Raw genomic sequence first — 25,402 nt, 5'->3', positions numbered from 1 at the left:
GAAATATTATGGATTACACTGCAACATTTTACAAAATCCTAATCAAAGTGCAGATAATATATTTAGCTTATTTATATGCTGCAGCATTCCTCAACTCATAACTTGCACAAAATTCAGCTATATGCCTGTACTGTGTCTGAAATCAGCATTAAATAGGATAATTTAGCACATTACCAAACTGTAGACACACAAAGAAATATTAGGACCCTCCATACGATTTCTATGAGTTCAATTCAAGGTGCTTTTTTCTATTTCGGTTCTACCGAAGATAACTTTGACGGCGAGTGATTTTGGACGATATCTCATTAATATGTGCTAATTGGAGTCCTGTGCTCAGCTAGGACCCCGGAGACAATTTTAATGGCCTACTGGATTTCAGTGGCCAGCATATTTATATCGACCATTGAAACCCATCAGACACTCAGTGGAGTTCTTGAAGGGCAAATAAGAACTCTTTGCTGTGAGTCCTTGCTACTATCTCCTAACTTTCTATTAAAGTGTTCTGCTGTAATTTTAAAACATGTTCTAACTCTTGTATTCTTTCTGCAGGAGAAGTGTTCACAGTATTGGCCAACAGAGGGCTCTGCGACTTTTGGATCCTACACAATAGAAATGAAGAATGACCACATTTCTGATGCTTTCAGTGTCAGAGACCTCACCATCACAAACACCACAGTATGTGTTGCTTCAGATATTATTATAAATATAAAGCTTTCTCCAAAATAAATTAGACATGATGGACAGTTTAATTTAAATACAGTGATGCACTTTCCCCTATCTTTTGCTAATAAGGTGGAGGCAGATGCTTCAATCGTGTAAAAAAACATTTTACTTCCCTCGCAGGTAAAAAGTCCAATGACTGCCCCAATGATGCCTGTTGCTTAGTGAGTTTTGCCAGTTTGCCAAGAACAGGCTATTTCAGATTGTGGGGATATACTGGGCACAATTCTCTCCAAAAATGGCGAAGTTTTGGGCTGATTTGGTGGGGTGTTTCCAGTCAGCCTTTTGGGTGAGTTTCAAACCTGCATTCACTCTCACTTAGTCATTTTTGGGTGCTTGGGGAGTTTTCCACCGATCAATCCCACATTGAAGGCCTGATTAAATAGCTTTGTCACCCCCAACTAAGGAGGTGACAAGGCTGTTAATTGCGATGCTCAGGACCCATGTTTCAATGCCACCCCAAGGTCTTGCGAGACATCGCAATCTGGATCTCGCCCTCACTGGGTGGGATCTAGATGTGGATATTTAAGTGAGCAGCTGGGCTCACTTTAATATGTTTGGACCAGATTCTCCCAAGGCCCGGGATCAAACGCCCATGCCTGGGAGACCTCACCATGCCTCCATTTAGCACTGGTCCACACAAACATGGACTAGGCTTAAGGGCACCTGGTGGGGTCTCCCAGGCCATCTGAAGCCACTGGTCAGAGTGTGGGCAGGGTGGTACCCTGGCATTCCTGCTGGCACCTTGGCACTGCCAGCCTGGCACCTTGGCACTGCCACCTGGGAACGCTGGCAGTGTTCTCCCCCGGGTGCCTGGATGTCAGATTGGCACTGCCAGAGGAAGTGCCGGTGTACTGCCCTGCCCAGTCTCGGACCACCTGGAGAGCTCCAATTGCCGCTGAGACCCCTGGAGTGGTTATACCGCCTAGTCTCCACTTGTGGAGACCAGTACTAATCGGTGCCCGGGTGAGGCTTTGCCAGTGCGGCCGGTGACTCCCAGGCGCCCAGAGAGTGCATCCTCAAAGAGTCCGAGCATATTTAAATGAGTCATATGATTATTTGGATCAAGCAAAGTAAGTGCGTGATCCAGATTGCGCCTGATGCCCTGAGTTGATGACTCGTGTGCGAATTTGCGCCTGGTATAAAGCCAGATTTTGGCCACACCCGTGATGCTCCCAGTGCATTGAGATCAGTGCCGGGTGCAATGCGGTGGAAATATCGCACCCCATGTATTTTTTCTCCTCAAAGAAAAAATCTTGATCCTATAGTCCTTGAAAACTATCATCCCATCTCCAAACTCCCTTCTTACCCCAAAGCATTTTAATGTGTTGTTGCCTCCCAAATCCATTTCCATCTTTCCCAGACTCCATGGACTGCATTCTCCGCAGCACTGCGCTGAAATTGCGTTTGGCGCGGGGGCGGAGAATCGACATTCCCACCGGATCGCGCCCGGCACCCGGAGAATCGCTCGTCCATGAATCACGCCGCACGGCTGGGGGGCCATTGCCAGAGGCCCGCCCAGCGATACTCTGCTCCTGACTGGCCGAGTTCCCGATGGCGTGGTTCTAACCACGTATGGCCGATCGGGACGTTCGCGCGGTGGCTGCAGACTCAGTCCGCGGCAGCACTGGTGGGGGGCGGGGGGATCCAGCACCGGGGAAGGCGGGGGGTCTTCTGGGTAGCTGGGGCAGCGATCGGCCGGTCCGATGCAGGGGCGCGGGGCCGATTGGTGGGACCTTGTGTCTTGTGATGGTCCGCGGTCCGAGTCTGCCATGGCGCTTTGCGCAGCCGCTGGAGGCCGCCGCCGTGTGCATGCACGGACTCGGATTCAGAAGTTCGGGGGGCCTGTATCCGCAGCCAAAGCTGTGTGAAGTTCCCAGGGTCCCTGCTAGTCCCTGTAGGTAAGTGAATCGCTCTTTATTTTTTGCAGGAAACTGGGGAGTGAAACGCCAGAGTTTTTATGCCGGCGTGGGGGACATAGCCCCATTTTGGGAGAATCCAGCACCATGTTTCAATCCCAACCAACAGCTTTCCACTCCTGCCACAGTACCAAAATAGTTATCATCAAATTCATAAATGAAACCCTGGGTGAAATTCTCCCCCAACGGCGCGATGTCCGCCGACTGGCGCCAAAGACCGCGCCAATCAGACGGGCATTGCGCCGGCCCAAAGGTGCGGAATGCTCCGCATCTTTGGCGGCCTAGCCCCAACATTGAGGGGCTAGGCTGACGCTGGAGGGATTTCCGCCCCGCCAGCTGGCGGAAATGGCGTTTGTTGCCCCGCCAGTTGGCGCGGAAATGCGGCGCATGCGCGGGAGCGTAAGCGGCCGCTGACAGTTTCCCGGCGCATGCGCGGGAGCGTCAGTGGCCGCTGAATGTTTCCCGCGCATGCGCAGTGGGGAGAGTCTCTTCCGCCTCCGCCATGGTGGAGGCCGTAGCGGAGGCGGAAGGGAAAGAGTACCCCCACGGCACAGGCCCGCCCGCGGATCGGTGGGCCCCGATCGCGGGCCAGGCCACCGTGGGGGCACCCCCCGGGGTCAGATCGCCCCGTGCCCCCCCAGGACCCCGGAGCCCGCCCACGCCGCCTGGTCCCGCCGGTAAATACCAGGTTTGATTTACGCCGGTGGGACAGGCAATTTCTGGGCGGGACTTCGGCCCATCCGGGCCGGAGAATTGAACGGGGGGTCCCGCCAACCGGCGCGGCCCGATTCCCGCCCCCGCCCAATCTCCGGTACCGGAGACTTCGGCGGGGGCGGGATTCACGGCGGCCAACGGCCATTCTCCAACCCGGCGGGGTGTCGGAGAATGACGCCCCCTGTGTGACTGTGACAAAAGTAAACTTTCCCTTCTTGACCTTTTTGACTTGTCTGCAGCCTTTGACAGAGTTGACCATCTTCTCCCAATGCCTCTCCACTGTCATCCAGGTGGACTGCTTTCACCTGATTCCATTCTTATTTGTCTCATGGTAACCAGAAGACCACTTGCTTCTCTTCCTGCTCCTGTAACATTACCTCTGGTGTCACCCAAGCATCTATCCTTGATCCCCTGCTATAATAATAATAATAATCGTTTATTGTCACAAGTAGGCTTCAATGAAGTTACTGTGAAAAGCCCCTCGTCGCCAGGTTCAGACGCCTATTCGGGGAGGATGGAACGGAAATTGAACCTGCGCTGATGGTCCTGTTCTGCATTACAAGCCAGCTGTCTTAGCCCACTGTGCTAACCAGCCCCTATAATAGTCGCTTATGTCACAAGTAGGCTTCAATGAAGTTACTGTGAAAAGCCCCTATTACACATCTGCATGATGAATAACATTTTTTTAAAATAGATTTAGAGTACCCAATCCATTTTTTCCAATTGAAGGGCAATTTAGTGTGGCTTGCACATCTTTGGGTTGTGGGGCCAAAATCTACGCAAACACTGGCAGAATGTGCAAACTCCACATGGACAGTGACCCAGAGCCGGGACCTCGGCGCGGTGGGGCAGAGGTGCTAACCATTGCATCACCATGCTGCCCCATGAAGAATAACATTTAAGGGGGGCGATTCTCCCAAATGGAGCCAAGTGTTCGCGCCGTCGTGAACACCGTCGCATTTCACGATGGCGCGAAACGGTCACGTGGACAACCGATTCTGTCCCCCACAGGGGGCCAGCACGGGGCTGGAGCGGTTCACGCCGCTCAAGCCTCCTTTCCTGGTGCCAAATGGGCGCCGCGCCAACCTGCGCATGCGCGGGCGACTTCTTCAGCGCGCCGGCCCAGACTCAACATGCCTTCGGTGTTCAGGGGCCGGCCGCGCAGGAAAGTAGGCCCGGGGGGTGAGAGGCCAGCCCACTGATCAGTGTGCCTCGATCGCAGGCCAGACCCCATCGTAGGCCCCCCCGGGGACGGAGCCCCCCCCATCCCCCTCCCACAGGCTGCCCCCGACCGTTCGCGCAGAGTTCCCGCCGGCAGCGACCAGGGATGAACGGCGCTGGCGGGAACCTGTCGTATCCGCGCGGCCGCTCGGCCCATCCGGGCCAGAGAATTGACGGCCCTGCCGATTCCAGCGGCCTGCGCCGCGCCGGCGCAAATGGCGCCGATTCTCCGCACCTCGGAGAATCGTGCATCGGCGTCGTGGCGTGGTTACGGCGATTCTCTGGACCGGCGCGGGGCTCGGAGAATCGCCCCCAGATGTTTCTATTAATAAGAATATGTAATATTTTGTAGTGCTGCACCAACTACTGCTGTTAATTTATCTTTTCACAAATCTGTCTCATATTAGCACTCACGATACCACTAAATATATAATTATGATATAATAAATATATTTCCACCAAACTAATTATTTTCGTTTCACTACACAGACCCATCAAATATAGAACAGAAACTAGCCATCCGGCACAACCTGTCAATATTAGGGTTTATGCTCCACAAAAGCCTCATAAGAAGCATAAGAAGTAGGAGCAAGGAAAGGCCGTTCAGCCCCTCAAGCCTGTTCCACCATTCAATAAGATCATGTCATATTTGACCAAGGCCTGAACTCCACTTTCCTGCCTGCCCCCGTCACCGTTGAACGTTGCCACCTTCGTCTCACCCTATCAATTCCCCTCATGCTCTTGCCCATCCTTCTTTTAATCATTTATAAAACAATTATTTTAGCACTTACGTTCAACAAATTACAAAACAAAGTATATCAGGAACTATAGTGATAAGATAAAAGCAAATTATTGCAGATGCTGGAATCTGAAATGACAGCAGAAAATACTGATAAATCTCAGCAGGTCTGACAGCATCCATGGAGAGAGAAGGGAGCTACCATTTCAAATCTGTATGACTCTTTGTCAAAGCTAGGAAAAACTATTAGTAACCATATTGAAATATTATTATGCGGTGCCAAACAGGATTTATACACATAGCTGACCATAAATTGAACATACAGCACAAAAGTGTTTGTAGATGAGAGTATTTTATATTTCTAGGTTTTGTTAAGATTAAGCTGATATAGTAGAAAACCAATACAATTTAATTTAAAAACAATAACATTGCAATTAAAATGCAGGAAAGCAAGAGCAGGATAGTTCGACAGTTCCATTTTCACGGCTGGCCTGAGATCGGCATTCCAGTGGAAGGTAAAGGGATGATAGACCTGATTGCAGCAGTCCAGCGACAGCAACAACAGTCCGGCAATCATCCGATCATCGTGCACTGCAGGTACTTCATGATGCAAGTAGAGATAGAAGTTGACACCCCAGCCCTTTCTAATGCTTAATCATGAGATCAGAACATCTAATCTGGTGGATTGGCGCATCGGTGCCAACCATCTGGAAATCGGACAAGCTTCCATCCATTACTCGATAACAAATTGGGGCAGCATGGCTGTAATTTTCTGCGATATGTGCTGCTGGAAGGGGAGGCTCCCTGGTAGCAGCACAAAGTTGGATGTTCTTCCTACTCTGGTGACTACATTCTGCATGCAAAACAGCTGAAAGGACAGACTTCTGATTATCTCTTACCCTTCATGACTGGAGGATGTTCCAAAGTGCTTGACACTCAGTTAAGCACTTTTGAAATGCAGTCACTGTTGTAATATAGGATACATGGTGGTCAATATGTGGACAGCAAGCTTCCACAAATTGCAATGGAATAATGAGCAGACAACTGGTTTGTGTGATTTTGATAGAGGGATCAATATTGGCCAGGATAACATGATAACTCACCTGCTTCTTTTCAAAATAATGGCATGGGATTTTTTATGTCCACTTGAGTGGATAGACAAGGCCTCGATTTAACCTCTCATCCAAAAGATCAACAGCGGAAGTCTCCATCGGCGCGGTCCTCCGGTCCGCTGGCAGCGCACCCAAGCCTGCGGGGTTTCCAACGGCATGGGGTGGCTACAATGGGGAACCCCATTAGCCGGCTGCGGGAATGGAGAATCCCGCTGCTGGTGGGTATGTACCATGTGGGAAAACGCAGCTGGTGGACCAGAGAATCCCTCCCCTTGAGTGTGTTTTCCGGTAGTGCAGGCAGCTTGCCATTGGCCGCTGGTGGGATCTCCCAGTCCCGCTGATGTCTATGGCATTCTGTGGCTTGTCCATCCCGCTGTCAGGGAACCCCCTGCGGGGGAGGGGGGTGGGGGGCTGCTGCTTTCGATGGGATCAAAAGATTCCGCCAGCAGGAAAAGCTGGAAAGTTCCACCACACGTCTTTGACTGGAGTGTCAACCTTGATTTTCATGCCCAAGTCGTTGGCCCGGACTTGAACCTTGAACCTTCTCATTCAAAAGCGATACTGATGTCAGCTGAGCCACACCTGACACTGGTACTGGGTCATGCAGACCAGGAGGATTCCATTTTCAATTGTTGGCCTATTGGCCAAGCCCACTTGGGGTTGAACCACATTTCCTCTCAGAAAAACAGGTCTCGGAATTTAACTGGAGTATCTGCTTCTCACAGAATGTGGAATACTATAATGTGCATAGATACGGTATGTATTGGATTAGGTTGAGTAGTGATGCCTCTCCTCTGACTTTATAACTTGTCGGTACTCATTATCTAGGGTCAATATCCAAGAGGACAAAGTGCCAGTGGGCTGCTGCTTCTATATAGATCTCCTGTATGAATCATGAGAAGGAGCTATAAAATCAAAATTCGCAACTCTGCCATTGATTGCAGGAGGTTCTTGGTCCTTAAAAATTTAAATTTGCCTCTCCCGATCTACACACAGCAACACTGAACACCAGAGATAGTTGGCACAAATTGATTGATATACGTAGATATGAATTAAGGGCATGAGTAGGCTATTTGGCCTCTCAGGCCCTCTCCGCCATTCAATAAGATCATAGCAGAACTGATTGTGACTTCAGCTCAATTTTCCTTCCTACTCCCTATTTGGTTCCATTGTCAGTGAAGAATCTAGCTAATTCGGCATTAAAAATATGCAATGATCCTACCTCCACCACTCTCTGGGGAAGAGAATTCCACAGACTAATAACTCTCTGAGAGAAAAACATTTCCTCATCCCTGTCTTAAATGGGAGGCCCCTTATTTTTAAACTGTGTCCCTGAGTAGTTCTAGTCTCCACAAGGGGAAAGATCCTTACAGCATCTACGCTGACAAGTCCCCACAGGTGGCATAATTGGTAACACTGCTGCTTCACCATGCCAGGAACCCGGGTTCAATTCCGGCCTCTGGTGACTGGGTGGAGTTTGCATTTTCTCCTCTTGTCTGCGTGGGTTTCCTTCGGGTGCTTTGCTTCCCTCCTACTGTCCAAAGATGTGCAGGTTAGGTGGATTGGCCATGCTAAATTGCTCCTTAGTGTCTAAAGATGTGCAAATTGGGTGGGGTTATGGAGATAGGTTGGGTAAGTGGCCATTCTTTCAGAGGATTGGTGCAGACCTGATAGGCTGAATGGCCTCCTCCTGCACTGGAGGAATTCTGGGTGGGATTCTCCGCTGGCAGGATTCTCCGTTTTGCCGGTGCCCTGGGGTTTCCCCGAAGGCGTGGGGTTGCCCCACAATGGGAAACTCCATTGACCGGCCGGCGTAACGGAGAATCCCGCCAGCGGGTCGGGATTCTCCGGGGCAGAAATGTGGTGCAGCGGGGCGGAGAATCCCACCCTCTATGTTTCAATAGTATTGCATTTCATTCTTCTGAGCTCCAATGAATACAGGCCCAGCCTGTCCAATCTTTCCTCCTCAGGATATCCTGATCCCAGGAATCAGTCAAGTGAACCTGCTCTGAACTGCATTTAATGCAATTATCACCTTTCTTAAATTAAAGAGAACCAATCCTGTACCCAGTACTGTAGATGTGGTCTCACCAATGCCCTGTACTACTGTAGCAAAAGATCTGTTTATATTCCATTCCACTGCAATAAACAACATTCAATTTGCCTTCCTCATTACTTGCTGTACTTGCTTATTAACGTTTTGTTATTCATGTAGCAGGACACCCGTCTCTCTCTGTATCTGAATTCTGCTATCTCTCTCTTAAATAATCTACTGCTTCTCTTATCTTCCTTCCAAAGTGGAGATGCCCACATTTTCCTAAATTATACTCCATGTGCCAATTTTTTGCCCATTCGCTTCACCATTCTGTATTTCCTTACAGAATCCTTTGGTACGTTTTTCACCTCGCATTATGCCTGCCGTTCATCCGGATGCATCATGAGGGAAGCCTAAATCAGGCTTCACGCTGGGCACAAACGTCGGGCGAGTCAACCGACCGCAGCGCATGATCCATGATATTTAATGAGCCAAACCCACCCAAAATGACACTTGCGGTCCGATTCAACTAATTGGGAACAAAGTCCCATTGGAGCACTGGGAAACACATGGCTATACAACTCAACCCGTGATGTATATGGGGCCTCAGCAGGAAACGCAAGGCTGAGGATGCACATAGCCTCATTTTGTACACTGGGGAGCTCCACTTGCTGGAACTCCCAATATCTCGCTACACTGGGTACGCCATTTAAAAATGGCATCCTAATTTCTGGATCTCCTGCAACGACCACCGAATTCCCCCACCAAACCCCCATCCCCAGCGAGAATGCACTATGGGAGCATCCAGGGCAGTCCCGGCCCAATCGCATGCATGCAAAAATGCCAGCCTGGCACAGCCAACCTGGCACATTGGCGGTGCCACTGCCAGATGGCAATGCCACCTGATCACCTTGGCAGAGCCAGGCTGGCACCCAGGTGGCACCAGCAGTGCCAGGACACCACCCTGCCCAAAGGGTATGCAGCTGGGAGCCTTTGATTCCTGGGAGACCAACATTGAACAGTGCTCACCTGTGATCTTGGAGGTGAAGGGGGGTGACTTGCAGAGCCTCAGGTACCTCAAGAATCTGCACATAAGAGTGAAACTAGCTGACATGCTTTACTATGCAGATTTGCCAAAATGTGAACTCTCCCACAATGGGCGGGATTTACATTGCAACATCGATCTCATAAGGCGTTGTGAGCTGGGTAGATCCCCGGAGTGGTGTCTCCTGGCTTTTATTGGCCACGCTGCGCCACGGTCCACTCCGTTTGGGGCTCAGCGTGGCCATTGGATCATACCCTCAGTCATTTTCTAGAATTGCACCCTTTATGTCCTTTCCTATCTACCTATGTGTCATCCGAAAATTTAACAACATTGCTCCCATCATCCAAATCATGAGTACAATTGTAAAAGTCCCCAGAAATGACTCCTGTGCCACTCAACTCATTGCATGCTATCAACCCAAAAGTGACCCAACCATGGCCAATCTCTCTTTCCCGTTAGCTAAGCAATGCTCTTTCTATCTTGCCCCGTAATACTGTGAGCTCTTATTTTGTATAGTAATATTTGATGTGACACCTTATAAAATGCCTTGTAGAAATCCAAGTACACACAGCCACAGGTTCCGCTTTATCCAAGTTGTTTGTTACTTCTTCAAGGGACTCTTAATAAATCAGTCAAACATAATTTCCCTTTCACAAAACCATGTTGACTCTGTCTGATTGCACTGAGATGGACTGCTATAACCTCCTTATTAATAATTTCCAGCATTTTCCTGATGAAGCTGTTAAGCTGTAATTTCTTGCTTCCTATCTTCCTCCTATCTTAAATAGAAGAATTACATTTGCTATTTTCCAATCTGATATGCTTTCAGTATCTAGGTAATTTTGGAAAACCAATTCATTCTACTGTCTCAGCAGCTACTTATTAAAACCTCGAGATGAAATTTGTCAGGACCTGATGACCTGTCAGCTTTCAGTTCTAATGATGTTCTCGATACTCTTTCCCTGGTAATTGTAATTATTTTTTTCACCTCTTGATAAGTACTTCTGGAATGTTATTTGTATCCTTTACAATGAAAACAGATGTAAAACATCTGTTCAATTCATCCATCATTCCCTTATTTTCCATTATTAGTTCACCATTCTCACTTGATAAAGGACCAATACACATTTTTCTTACTCCTTTCTTTTTTAAATACCTGTAGAAGCTCTTACTATCTGTTTTTATATTTCCAGCTAGCTTTCTCTCGTACTCTAATTTTCTCCTCCTTATTATTTATTTAGTTATTCTTTGCTGTTTTTAATATTCCTTCCAATCTTATAACCTGCCACTAATCTTCGCAGAATTCTATGTTTTTTTTCTTTCAATTTGATACTATCGCTGACTTCCTTAGTTAGCCATGGATGGCATGTCTTTCCCCAGAGTCTTTCTCACTGGAATGTATCCTTGCTGAGTATTACAAAATATCTTCTTAAATGTCTGTCACTGCATCTCTACTAACGTACCCCTTAACATAATTTCCCAGTTGACTTTAGATAGCTCTGTCTTTATACCCTCATTATTGCCATTGGTTTTAGTCCCACTCTTCTCTCCTGTGGACTGAATGCAAACTTCAATCATGTTATGATCACTGCTACCTAGGGGCACCTCTAATTTGAAGTCATTAATTAATCCTGTCTCATTGCACATTTCGGGTCTAGAATGGCATTCTCTCTGGTTGGTTCCAGCACATGGTCCACTAAATAGTGTCCCAGAAACACTCAATGAACTCATCTTCAAGGCTGCCTTTGCCAATTAGATTTACCCAACCTATAATAGATAAAAATCACACTTAATTGACACCGAACCATTTTCAAAATCTCCCATTATGTCTTCCTGCACATTCCATACTATAATGTGGTTACTGTTAGAGAACCTATAAATTACTCGTACAAGTGACATCCTACCTGTAATAATTCTTAATGCTACCCAAATTGATTCCGCATCTTGATCTTTAGAACTCTCTTATCATTATCGTTCTCTTTTGTACTAATGACGTCCTTAGTTAACAGATCTATGCTTTCATCTTTCCCAAGCTTCCTGTCCTTCCAAAATATCATGTATCCTTGAATATTCCGGTCCCAGCCTTGTCATCTTGCAGAAAAGAAAATGCAAATTACAGAAATATTACAGTGACATTGCAATATGATAGTCACTGTAATATTTCTGTCATTTGCATTATCTTTGCAGTAGATAGACCAATGCATAGGTAGACTTGTATCTCAGACTCAGCATAACTCGGGTTCAAAAATGAGGCACTTTACAGCAGCATTCAAAGCTTAACATCAAGTTCAGCAAATTCAGATCATAACATCTGCCCCCATTTACTTAAATGACATGGTGATTCTGTTATTTCCATTTCCATCTCCTCTCAACCCATCTTTTCTTTGCTTATCCCATAACCACCCCTTTCTGATTAACCATCATCCCTTTTTTTCATTTAATCTCTCCTGCCTTGCACCTTATTACAGACCTACCTTTTGTTCTTCCCTTCACCCACCTTTCCTTGCTTCTGTACTTGCTTAAGTAAGACCTGTTACCGGTCTAATATTTACAGTTCTGATGAAAAATCATCAATATGAATGTTGGGATAAGGTTTTCTGGTCCCGTGGAGACGGGGTTGTGGGCAACCAGGAGGATTGGGTGGCAGGATGGTTTTGAGATGGCTCCCCCGATGCATTCCCAACTCTGCTGGAGTTCCCCTGCTGGGAACAAGATTTATTGCAGACTCCATGGAGGCAGACAGCCAAATAGGACAATCTAGGCCCCAATTATGGTCTATTTTGTGATGGCACAGTGGTTTACCACTGTTCGAGTATGGAATATGACAGCTTATTAGAGTCAGCCTGTAGGTGGCAGACCAGGGCTCATTAGAGTGAGAAAGTCTCGTGCCCCAAAGATGGGGCTCTATGATGCGAAGCTGAAACCTCGTCCAAAGCCAATCCTGTGGAGGGGTTCCCCTCCATCCGGATGGCCCTACCGTCTTTGGGTGCCCTTTTGCCAACATCTCTGGAGGCAATGTTGAGCTCTTACATTTGCCTTTTTACATCAGTAATAGCCACCTCGCCTGGTGGGGCTGCTGGCCGTCCTGTGCTGCAGGCCCACAAATTGCGCCTCATACCTTGGGAACCCTCTGGTTATCATTAATAAGGGAATGGGAAGGCAGAGAATTAAGAGGCCACCTCTCAAAATATAGTGACAGTAGATGTGCTGGCAACAAGAGCCAGATGTGGACTCACATAGGGTCCTAATGCCTGCTGGAAAACTTAGCCATTAACTCTGTTCCCCCTTCTCCACACGCTGCCTAAACCTACTGAGTAATTCCAGCATTTTTTGTTGCAAAGTCTAGGCCTTGACGATACACAGAACAAAATGACAACACAAGTTGGTTTTAATGGTTGTCCGTGTATAAGTAGCGATGTTGCAAGAGATAATTATGCAAGAAATCCTGGCATCTGTTTCCATTAAGCTGCCTCTAAACCAGTGTCAGCATCAGGAGTGGGGTAAAGATTGAGCAATTTAGGCAGGTGTCCTTCAATACCATGTTGCTATTCACATCAGACTCAAAACAAAAAGCAGCAGAATCACGATTGGGAATTAAAAAATTCAGTGAAGAAATTCGTTGCAGCTAGTTTCGCCCGAATTGGTCAAATTCGAAGCCATTTGGGACTGATTCATGACCCCCAATGGCTCCGCCACTGTCAGTATGAAACCTGCCCCATAGGGTAAGTTTACTTGGTCTGAGAATTGATTCAAAGGACAGAAGTTGCATGATTCACTATGTTACATGTTGGATGAATTTCAAAAGGTATTGGGTCTTACATGACCTCCAATTGACAGCGCAAAGTACCAGATCAAGCCACTGTTAATTTACTGTGGAGTTGGTCCCCCAGGATTAATTTACTAAATGCTAGGATTGAGAATCAATTAGTACAAAATAAATGTGGGCATTAATATTGTGTAAAGCATTTGTTAATCCTCCTAAATCCATATTTTCCACTGGGTCAGCAGGAGGAAATAGCACCGTTAACAGCCATTACTTATTCATTCTAGACAATCAAGTGGCATTTAAAGTTTCACTGTGTCAAGTGGGAATACTTTCTATCATGTTTGCTTTAAAAGGATTTATCTTTCTCAAAATCACTTTGTTGGATGAAGAAGTTTGGTTACAAGCACAACAGTGTTACAATTTTTGCACACTTCTCATTTCATCAATTTTCCAAGTGTCATGTAGAATCCTATCAAGATGGTTTACTATTTAAATAAAACTTGAATCTATTTATTTTGCAGTGCTGGTGCTGGCAGGACAGGTACATTTATTGCATTGAGTAACATTCTGGAGCGAGTGAAAGCTGAAGGACTTCTAGACGTTTTCCAAACTGTCAAGAGTTTACGGATGCAACGGCCACACATGGTGCAAACACTGGTATGATATGTTCTATTTTGGACTTCCTGAAGCATTAAAAGAAGTTGAAGTGAAACATAATGCTGATCCTTTAAAAAATATACACTGTCATGCATCAACTACATTTTCATTTCTTTAAGAAAATATTTTGCTTTATCTTTGCAGGAGCAGTACGATTTCTGTTACCAGGTGGTACAAGATTTTCTAGACATACACTCCGATTATGCCAACTTCAAATAAATGTTTGCCTTAGAGATTTTTAAAAAACTTTTCAATTGTTAGCTGACGGGCCAGTAAAGCATCTTTTGTACATTAAATTATCAAGAATTTATTTTGTATTTTGCTATGCACTTGTTGTCTAGAAGAATATTACTAATACATTGAAGGTCTTTTATTGTCTTGTGACTATGCTTTTGAGTATTTAGGTTACAGTAATTGAGGAGTCATGCATCTGCCAGGAGTCATTCAATATTTTTAACTGAATGAGCTCAATGGAGTACATTTATCATCCAGCGCACTCCTAAAAGAGCATTATTTAAAAATAAATCTTTTATACATCATTATCAGTTACATTGTATTTTGAATCTTGAATGTACAGAAGATTGAATCAGATCTACTGAAAAAAAAATTGTTTTGTGAAAATTCCAACAATGTTTGACCCCGTCAAAGTACTACAAAATGTGAATTTATACTGTGCATTGGAGTTTGCATTATTTTCAGAAGGTTGGGTATAATGCATATATAATAGATATATTTTTATATGAAAAGTTTACAGTGTTATAAAGTTAGTTGCATATCATGCGTATTGACATTGTGTTTGCTTACCTAAAATGTTTGTTCTTAAACATGTTTAATAACAATACGCTGGTGTCCAGAAGTTACACTTTTTTAAATCTATTTATTTTATATACTACCCCACAGACAGAACCTTGGCTGGTGCTGCACCAGGGTCACACACCCTCCTCCCTGCAATGGTGGCCCTTTTGTCCCATTGATGTTGGCCAGGACAGCCCAACATTAACCAGCCTAGATCTGGTGAGATTCATCAGGACACTCAATTTACATCTCTGATGTAAATGAGGCTGGGGTGACAAAACCATGGTTGTACCTATACCACCGAACAGGCAACTGATCAGCAGACCACCAATGGGTGGCTCAAAATTCAAAATCCATCCTCCCATTAATATTGCTCATTGTCACACTATTTCTACACGTGGGCCACCTTTAACAGTGCAGCACAGACTGTGTTGATTCCCAGTGAACAGACATTGCTATCTGTAGAGCCCACATGGGGTTCCTCAATGATATCAATGAAGAAAGCTGCTTGGAGTGCATGGGTAGCAGCCCGCAATGAAACCTGTCAATGGACAATCAACATAATTCTGTGTAGCATGCAACACAATCAAATTTCTACCCCACAGAACCTAGGACGTGTCTTAAATAAATATGAAACTCTCTGCACCCATGATGTAATATTTGTTTTAGTAAAAAGGGGAAAGTGGTGTCCGTTTTATCAACAGTTTCATATTTTCACAGATCGAATAATAATTCCTCCCAGTAGAAAAATGTAAAAATGCATCATATTGATCATCTGAAAGAGAAAGAAACACTGGATGTTACCTTTTTTCAGAAGTAAATACATTTCCTAATAAATAAATGTATCACTAGCAGTTTCAGTATTGGAATAGAGGTTTACTGAACAGTCACAAATATTTCAGTGTCAGAAAAGAGTGAAAGAATAATTTGATATATTTACAGTCAATGAGAGATGCCAATTTAAAGGATGATAAGTGCAGTTGCCATTTATTTAGTATCAAACCAAATGATAACCTATATGGATAGTACTGATTTCCATTTAGGTCCTGTGTAAATACAAGTGAAGGTAAAATAGAAATGAAATGAAGACAAATCTTGAAATAAGTTAGATATTCTGCTTTGTGTCAGACTGCCATGAATGTGGAGAAAATGATGAACTACAGAAGCAGATACTTCATAAAATTGAAAGGAAGAAATGAAGTTGTTTTTCACTGGTGCAGATTAGTCAGAATGCCACTGAATCTTTTGCTGCCATCATAGAATGTTGCAATATGGAAACAGGCCTATTGGCCCAGGAGATCTGTGCTATTGGCTCTTTACAGGAAGCAAGTCTAATTTCTCATTGTTCCTCCCTATACCCTTTAGTATTCCTCTTTTTCAAGCAACTTTCCAATTCCCTGCTAAAATAACTCACTTTGGCAACAGTTTGTAAGAAATTATGCATCACCTATGTAATCATATTTTAGTATTGCTGAAAAAAGAGACATGTCAAAGCAGCGTGGCATTTGCTTTTACTGGAATATATATATATATATATATATATGTGTGTGTGTGACTGTAGTTAGCACTGTTGCTTCATAGCTCCAGAGTCCCAGGTTTGATTCCCATCTCGGATCACTGTCTGTGCGGAGTCTGCACGTTCTCCCCGTGGCTGCGCGTGTTTCCTCCAGGTGCTTCGGTTTCCTCCCAAAGATGTGCAGGTTAGGTTGATTGGCCATTCTAAATTGCCCTTCGTGTCCAAAAAAAAAGGTTAGGTGTGTTACGGGGATATGGCCGAGGTGTTGGCTTAAGTAAGGTGCTCTTTCCAAGGGCCGGTGCAGACTCGACAGGCTGAGCTGTAAATTCTATAATTCGCTGATTCATTCATCAGGGCCATGCCTTGCCTTGACCAATCAAGGTCAAGCTGCGTGGTTTAAAATTTAAACAATGCTCGGAAGGTAACTGTGCATTCTCTCTGGCAATGCTCCTACTAATCAAAGTCCACTTGCCAACCAAACAGCACTCTCTTATACAGTATACATTGTTGTTTTCCCTTCGTATTGGTATTCTTCTCCTGATGAGTGCAAGATGAAAAACTTTGACATGCTTCTTTTTTCAGCAACACTCAAGTTCTTCATTACCAAAGGACTATTAATCATATTTAAGGAAAGATACCACTTGCATCAGAGGCGGTACGTGAAAGGTTCATGACATTGGTCCCTGGGATGAGAGGGTTGTCCTATGATGAGAAGCTGAGTAATTTGGGTTCATAATCTGTGGTGCTCAAAAGAATGAGAGGTAATCATACAAAAACTCTGAAGGGGAGTTAAGGTTACACTAAGAGTCTGTTTCCATGGCTGCGGGATCTAAAACAAGGGGGGGGAGGCACAGTCTCACAATAAGAGGCCGATCATTTCGGACTGAAATGAAGAGACATTTCTTCACTCAAAGCATTGCCAATCTTTAAAGTTCTGTGGTCCAGAGGATTGTGGATACTCCAATGCCAAATATATTTAAGGCTGAGATATTCAGGTTTTGGTCACTCAGTGAATCGATATGGGAACCAGGCAGGAAAGTGGAGTGGATGTCGAAGATCCGACATAATTGAATTGAATGCTGGGGCAAGTACAATGGGCCATGTGGTCTGTTCCTGTTCCTTTCTCTTACGTTCTAATGTAACAGTTTTTTCAAAGTCCTTTTTGTTTTCCTATCTTAATTTTTAAAAACTTTTTTTTAAAGTATTTTTATTAAGGATTTGCAGAATTTTTCATAATAAAACAGTAGTAACAATAATAACAAAACCATCTAGAGTGAACATTAACATAGTGTAAAAAGAGAATATACAATAACAATTAAATAGACATTACCCCACGCGACTCAGTCTTTTAATTTTTTTAAATTAACCACTGTAAATCATTATTATATGTTCAGGCTGCTGAAGATGCCGATCCAGTTTTCATTTAACCTGTTCAGTGCTAGCAAAAAAAGTCCTAGTTTTATAAATTTATGACTCCTTAATCTAATAACACCCTAGTGAATGCACACTTTCCACTGCTTCTCTTTCCATCTGTAGTGGAGTTTCCAGAATTAAATACAGTACTCCAACTGCAGTGTAGTCAAAGGGGGCAATTTACCTTCCCCTGTTCACGGAAGGAGTGGTACAGCAGGGAAAATGTAGGGGTTCCAGTTCCCCCTCTATTCGTACTCATTTTTGATTTTAACGTCATTGGCAGCACGGTAGCATTGTGGATAGCACAATTGCTTCACAGCTCCAGGGTCCCAGGTTCGATTCCGGCTTGGGTCACTGTCTGTGCGGAGTCTTCACATCCTCCCCGAGTGTGCGTGGGTTTCCTCCGGGTGCTCCGGTATCCTCCCACAGTCCAAAGATGTGCAGGTTAGGTGGATTGGCCATGATAAATTGGCCTTAGTGTCCAAATTTGCCCTTAGTGTTGGGTTGGGTTATGGGGATAGGGTGGAGGTGTGGACCTTGGGAGGGGTGCTCTTTCCAAGAGCCAGTGCAGACTCGATGGGCCGAATGGCCTCCTTCTGCACTGTAAATTCTATGAAATCTATGAAATGCGGTGCCTGTTGGGTATTGGTGGGAACTTCATGCATTGTTCCAAATTGGACACCGTTGTTGTCAAGCGAACCCAGTAGCATTTTAATTACACACCAACCTGTTTTGAAGGCAACAAGAGGAGTGCCCAATAGCCTGCAATGAAAATCTCAGTCTCTGCTTTCCCCAGCACCCCCTCCGCACACACACTTCATCCTGCCAGCCTGTGGGACCTTGCCAAACAACCCTCACCTTCATAAAGTACACATATGCTGATGAAGCTTCCTCTAGTGCCATCGATAGCCTCTCAGCCAAGAGAACTTCCATTCCTCTGTGCCGGCTAGCTGCTGCTTTGCACCCTTCTCGGGCAGGCAACTGACCTGTGGCCAGTACACAGGTGTAGCAAGTAAATCGGAAAACTAATAAAATGTTATAATTTATTGTTAAGGCAATTGTGTACAAAAGTAGGGTGGTTATGCTTCATGAAGGCCCCGCCTTCTCAACTTTGCCCTTCGTCTGAGGAGTGGTGACCCTCAGGTTAAATCACCACCAGTCAGCTCTCTCTCTTACAAAGGGGGAGAGCAGTCTATGGTCTTCTGGGTCTTTGGCAACTTTCATGCTTCAGTTGAACAGGGCACTGGTGAAACCACGTTTGGAGAATTGTCAACAGTATTGATCTCTTTATTTAAGGAAAGATATAAATATGTTGGAAGCAGTTCAAAGACGTTTACTACACTATTACCAGGAGTTATCTTGTAAAGAAAGGTTGGAGAGTTTAGGTTTGTATCCTGTAGAGATTAGAAGATTAAGAGGTGACTGGATCAAAACCTTTTAAGATTCTGAGGAGTACTGACAGAGTGGGTGGGGGTGGCTGTTTCCTCTTGTCAGAGAATCTAGAACCGGGGCACTGTTTGAAAATAAGGGGTCGTTCATTTAATACAAACGAGGAGAAACAGTCTTGAAATATTTTTAAGGCAGAGCAATGCACTGCAATACATGCCTAAATCAGGAGGCCCTTGGTCAACCCACAATTGGGTCTCATTAAAATAATGCGTTGAACTCATTGGAGGCTGTCCTGCCTCCAGAGGCTGCTCGCCACCTGCTGCTTCAAGTTACAATAAGCTCTCCAGTATGTGCCTGGGATTGAGTAAGTTGTGGGGTTCATGTGGGTGGATGGAGAACAGGAGGTGGATCAATCGCATGATGCTTAAGCTGCAGCGGCCATTGAAACATCCTGGGCGGGATTCTCCGAAATGGAGGCAGAGTGTGAACGCCGTCATGAACGCCGTCAAGGTTCACGACGGCGCAAAACAGCCCCTATCCCGACCGATTCAGGGCCCGATAATGGGCTAGGAGCGGCGCCGCGTCAGTTACACGTGCCAGGCCTTGGCACCGCGTGAAGGCGGCGCCGCATACATGACGCGGCTGGCGCCACATAACTGGCGTCACCCCCCGGCGCCAACCTGCGCATGCGTGGTTGCCGTCCTCTCCGTGTCCGCCCCGCAAGAAGATGTCAGACGGATCTTGCGGGGCTGCGGAAGAAAGGAGGTCCTCCTTTAGAGAGGACGGCCCAACGATCGGTGGGCACCGATCGCGGGCCACATCTCATTTGGCAACGGATCCCTTCCTACCCCCCCCTCCCCCCCCGCAGGCCACCACCCCCCCCCCCCCCCCCCAGTGTTCCCGCGCTGTTCCCACCGGCAGCGATCAGGTGTGGACGGCGCCGGGGGATCCCGCCGTTTTGGGCTGGCCGCTCGGCCGATCCGGGCCTGAGAAAAGCAGGGGTGCCGGAGAATCGCCATTTTAGGTGTCTCGGGCAATTCTCCGGCCTGCGCCGCGGGGAACTTGGCGGGGCCCTTCTCGCCGCTTGGGAGAATCGCGGGAGGGCGTCGGACCGGCATCACGGGAAAATCTGGCGATTCTCCCAACCGCCACGGGAGCGGAGAATCGCGCCCCCTGTACTTGACAGCTGTGTTTGTCACCCCACTCATTGCAAAACAATTTTATTGCCGAAGACATGTAATATCAGCATTAGTCCCACCATTCACAGATATAAAATAACTACCTTCTGTTGTAGACAGTCTCCAGGGATGACAGTCATCCAGGAAAGATGTTTTGTAAGGCGTGAGCAGTCTGGTATAATTCCAGGATGCAGTGGAGTTTGTTGCCATTCAGCCAGAATAAGCAATGTATTCAGATAAAAATCTCATTTAGCCACAAGATTAGTTTGACGTGCTTAAGATCCAGTATCAACAGCACCTTTATATTTAGGTTTCTTTCACTCTAATTTTACAATACTTTGAAACTATGTACATTTGTACTCTATGAGATACAGTCTACTTTAAAAAATACATATTAACCTGCAAAATTAATTTTCAATCTGTAGCCCTCAACTTTAACACTCTTGAACTTTTAGATTGCTACACTGAGGAAATTGAAAAGCGACATCACCAAATATGACTGAAATCTATCTATTTTTAAAAATGTTTCAGGAGAAGAGAGAGAGTGAATATTTCATATTTGGATGTGTGATTCACATTCAAACCAAACCAAATGTAAAACCAAACAAAATTATTTCTTCTCCCACAACTTGTATGGGTTAGTACCTCAGTGTATGCACCAGGTTTTCTCTTGCAGATCATTACGTAGTGAGCCGAGTCTAACAATGGGTTGGATATGTGTGACCTTTGACCCTGTTCTGTCATCAAGTATGAAGCATCAAAATCATGCTGATACAACCTGCACCGTGTATTCCCTTTTCAGCTGAATTGGTCACTCGACGAAACGCCTAGGTTACTTATTTAAACTTTTGTTTTTACTTGGCATGCCTGAGAATGTCTTAGTGCATTTTATAATATCGACTTCCACTGTGCCACAGTTGCCTAGGGAAGAATGCATGAATTAATTAGCATGTGTGTTAATTAACAATGAAAAATAAATGTGTTGCCATATTTTTTATAAATTGCGGGTATTTTTACACCCAACCTTTAAGAGAAGCTCCAGGCAAACAAGCTTGTAAATCTGAAAGACACTACTATGTGTATACTGCCATTTATTACTGTTAGTCTACCAGTGAATTGCTTACCTTTCTGTGCAATATACAATTGAATTATTTGTATATAAGATGTACACAGTTAAATTAGTAATATTAACAAACACAGATTTAATGTGGAATGCTTTATTGTGCTCATTGTGTTTCTAAAGTGCTAATGTATTTTTCAATTTTTTCATATAATTTACAGTTGAGATTTCTTTGTTTTACATTAAGATGAATAAGACAGTAATTATAAAAGGCCGAATTGTAATGAGAAAACTCTTCTGATCATTTCACCTAGATCAGTCACTGAGTGACTAAGGCTATTGAATGATGCAGAACCTCATCAGCCCCATTCTATTGTAAACTGAACTACGGTGACACCTACAGTAGTTTATGATGCTCCTAAGTGACAATGCTGATAGCACTGTGCTTACACCAATAATTTCCTCTATGAAAATTTTAAAATATAAACGCGGATGAACAGCAGATGAAAATGTGGGGCTTTAATCAGTAATGTGCTCGTCACAGTGATGTACTCAGCACAATTCAACATCCAGGTTCATTCAAACTTGCAAACCTTCCCATTTTAGCCCAAAGGGAGGAAAGTCAACAAGTAACAGAAATAGGACCACTTCCTGCCCTGTCGTTTCCATCTTCGGCTGTGGCAACCCTGCACAGAAGGTTTGTTTGCCTATTATATCCTGACCATCTTAAAAATCTGGACCTAAAGATTGGGGAAAAATACATACATATTACCTGATCAGGCACTGTATTTTCCATAATTATTTTTAAACAACTCTTCTGTGTTTTTTCCCCTCTTAAAAATGATGGACTCTTTCAGATGACCAGTTTGTTGCACTGGAGCCAAAATAAGTATGGAAAATGGCTTAAGAAGGGCAGGCGTGGTGTTTACAAAATGGTGGACAGTATTTTTCTGGATGTAAATAATTCGATGAAGGAGCCCTTGCGCCTCTTTGTGGTTAGGTCTCCAAAGCATTTCAAACTATTGCACAAGCTTCAAGGTTTGTCTTGGGTAATAGGAACAATTGTCAGGTTCATCAAAATTGAAATGTGAATTTGATGCCCAATTTTGGAGTATTTTCTTGAAATGGAATAGTATTGTTGGATTATGGCACTCTTGAGTGGGTCAGGCATCACCTGTCATCTGTCCTCAGAGTGGCCATTTACCTTAGGCAAATTTACTCTGGGTACTTAGACTGCGAAAGATTCAGTTCCAGAGGCGCAATTATGCCCATCGATATGAATTGAGGTTTACTAAAGAATATTACAAAGCTCGAATAATGCACTCTTTTAACAAAAAGGTGAAGGTGCCCCGGCAGTGTTATCCATCATAATCTGTTGTGTTCCTTCTGAAATTCTAAAATGGCACAATTAGATAAAACATTTGTGTCTTTCCACAGTAACATATATGAGATTACATTTATAAACATTTGGTCTGAATAAACCAAACGTAAAGGAAAGAGAAAATATTGGTGGTTAAGTTACGGAATTCTTTTCATTTGGCCTTTTATAAATCTCTATTGAACTTTTATTCAAATAAAAATTGAGATTCTGGGTATTTCTTTTTGAAATGATGTAATCATTTGATCCTGAGACCTTTCCCATTGCACTAATTTACTGACTATTGTGCTTTAAAAACACAAAGAACATTGTTTTTATTTTAAATACGTGAAATTTGCCTAAAATTTCCATGTTAAAAAAGATCCTGTAGCTTTAATTTGCAAGAAGTATTGTTAAGGGATGGCATTTTTTGGCTGGTGCAACAACAATAATTTAAAATGTAGATAAAATAGCATTATTCTAGTCATTTCTCCTTAGAAATCTATTCTTATTGTGAAAATGGCTTTGGTATGGTTATTTCATATATCATTGCAGTTATAAGATATATATTCAAATGGAGAAAGAAGATTAATTGTCATTTTTTAGATTGCAATATATTAGCCCCAAGATTATGCCATCCCTAAAATGATATATGAATGCTGTTTTAAATGTTTTTTGTTGAAATATGATTATGTATTAAAAGACCATTATTAATCAATTGCAAACATCTGCGTTAAGTTGAAATTTATGCCTTTTACCAGCTAGCATGCTCATGTTTTGTTCATGCTGGTCAACCGCCATCTTAATGTTATTTATCCATCTTTGCTAAATAATATTTTTGCTGTACGAATCCATGAATAAATTGTAAAGAAGAATCTTAAATTATCTCTGTGGTGCGTCTGTTTATGTTTTGGCATTGGTCTATTTTTAAATAGAACATGAGCATCAGTAACAACTGCGATGTCAATATTTCCTTCGAGACAGGGTAGCACGGTGGTGCAGTGTTTCGCACTGCAGTCTCATGGCGCTGAGGTCCCAGGTTCGATCCCGGCTCTGGGTCACTGTCCGTGTGGAGTTTGCACATTCTCCCCGTGTTTGCGTGGGTTTCGCCCCCACCACACAAAGATGGTAGGTGGATTGGACATGCTAAATTACCCCTTAATTGGAAAAAATGAATTGGGTACTCTAAATTTAAATATATATATTTCCTTCGAGAAACATGGCAATGAAGCTCTCTGGTACAATTCTGTGGCAGTATTATCTCATTTTGTTATCGTCAGACAGTTATCTAAGCAAATGGTAAGATCATATTAGAATACAAAGCATAATATGAATCTCTTCAAGTTCCACAAATAAGATCAATGTCCTCTCTTATGAAACAGTGTGTATTTTTACCCAACCTAATATAAAATGGAGTTATGATGAAACTAAGTACAAAATAAATCATAAAGGCTGCACTGTTGATGCTGGAAATCTGAAATATAATCAGAAAATGCTGGAAATGTGGATCAGACAGCATCTGTAAAGAAACAGAGCTAACAGCCTGGAAATTAGTTCTAGGTGGAGGGGGAACAGTTGTGAGATTGGGGGAAAACGTGTTTCCTGAGAGTCCTGCACAATTTAACTGCAGGGCCCCCTTAAATTATTTTCTGTAGGATTCCTCCTCCTACAGGTGGCTGGATTGATTGACAGTCTGGAGGCCTATCAGACAGTAAGCCTGTTTCACAGGACCAAAACCTACAAGAGAAGGTAGATGTATTAGGGGAGTGAGATAAATCATTCAGGGGTGTGGTCGACCCTGGTGATCTGACGAATCCTGATTTCAGAGCGATCAGACAGACAGACAGGTCGTGGAGGTGGGGATGGGGGTGGGAGCTGGTCAGTGGTATTTACTGGATAGTTTGTTGGACTTGAAGTGCTCCTATTCCTCCTCGCCCACAAGCTGTGCTGTAAATGCACTTAACTCATGGATTCAGCCGCTTTCAATCCCTTTAAGCTGCTGAGTCTCATGAGGCTCAGGAAACCATGTTGCCTGTGGTTAAAAATAGAATGATTGTTAAAATGAAGGCACACAGCCTCACTATATCACTTATCTCATTATAATACATGCTTCCTGCAAGTGGGTTGGTCACCACTTCCCTTCTCCCATTTCCCCCATACACCCTCCCTGATCTCACTCTGTCAAATCTGGAAGTCGGTGTGCTCGATTCTCGTTAAAGAATTTTGCATTTTAACAACTGGCATGACCCCCAACGTATCAGTTTTTGAGCATTTAAGATTCAGTCCAACTTTTCAGGTCATTTAGCTTATGGTGAGCTTTAGGTTCACATTTGTGGACCAAACAGAGAAGTTCAGCAAAGTAGCATCATATCTGAATTTAGTCTCCCGAATAGCGAGGAGATTGCATTTTCAACAGAAAATACAGTATACTAAATAGAAAGAAGTAGAAGTAAATCACTGTTTTGGATAGGGTTTTCAACCCTCCAGGATTAGCCTGGAGTCTCTAGGAATTGAAGATCAATCACCTATGTGTAACCGTAGAGAAAAAAACAGTGCTAAATGGCCAGTTTCTGTGTTGTAAATGCTACATCATACATGTAATAATTGAACCAATGTCCAGAAACAAGTTTCAGTGTCCTTTTCTATCCTACATCAAAGGATGAGTGAAGTTTGTAAGATTACAATTAAGATCAACACGGAATTTTAAAAATTTAGTTTCAATGATACTTAAGTGATATCTTAATTTGTAAGTATATCCATCCATTT

At 44.1% G+C, this 25,402-nt stretch overlaps 1 protein-coding gene across 11 annotated transcripts in view; it reads left to right on the top strand.

The window, feature by feature from the left end:
- ptprea (protein tyrosine phosphatase receptor type Ea) overlaps positions 1-23,521 on the top strand; it is a 452,659-nt gene extending 429,138 nt beyond the window's left edge. For all 11 annotated transcript variants that reach the window (XM_072479190.1, XM_072479192.1, XM_072479196.1 and 8 more), the window contains 4 exons: positions 550-675; positions 5,759-5,910; positions 13,793-13,928; positions 14,073-23,521. In XM_072479190.1, the coding sequence (XP_072335291.1) occupies positions 550-675; positions 5,759-5,910; positions 13,793-13,928; positions 14,073-14,147 (489 nt within the window). In that variant the 3' untranslated portion in view covers positions 14,148-23,521. The remainder of the gene's footprint in view (positions 1-549; positions 676-5,758; positions 5,911-13,792; positions 13,929-14,072) is intronic.
- Positions 23,522-25,402: the final 1,881 nt, after the last annotated feature.

The sequence above is a fragment of the Scyliorhinus torazame genome, chromosome 16, assembly GCF_047496885.1.
Source record: "Scyliorhinus torazame isolate Kashiwa2021f chromosome 16, sScyTor2.1, whole genome shotgun sequence".
In the NCBI taxonomy this organism is placed as follows: Eukaryota; Metazoa; Chordata; class Chondrichthyes; order Carcharhiniformes; family Scyliorhinidae; genus Scyliorhinus; species Scyliorhinus torazame.
This window is presented reverse-complemented; position numbering and strand designations above follow the sequence as displayed.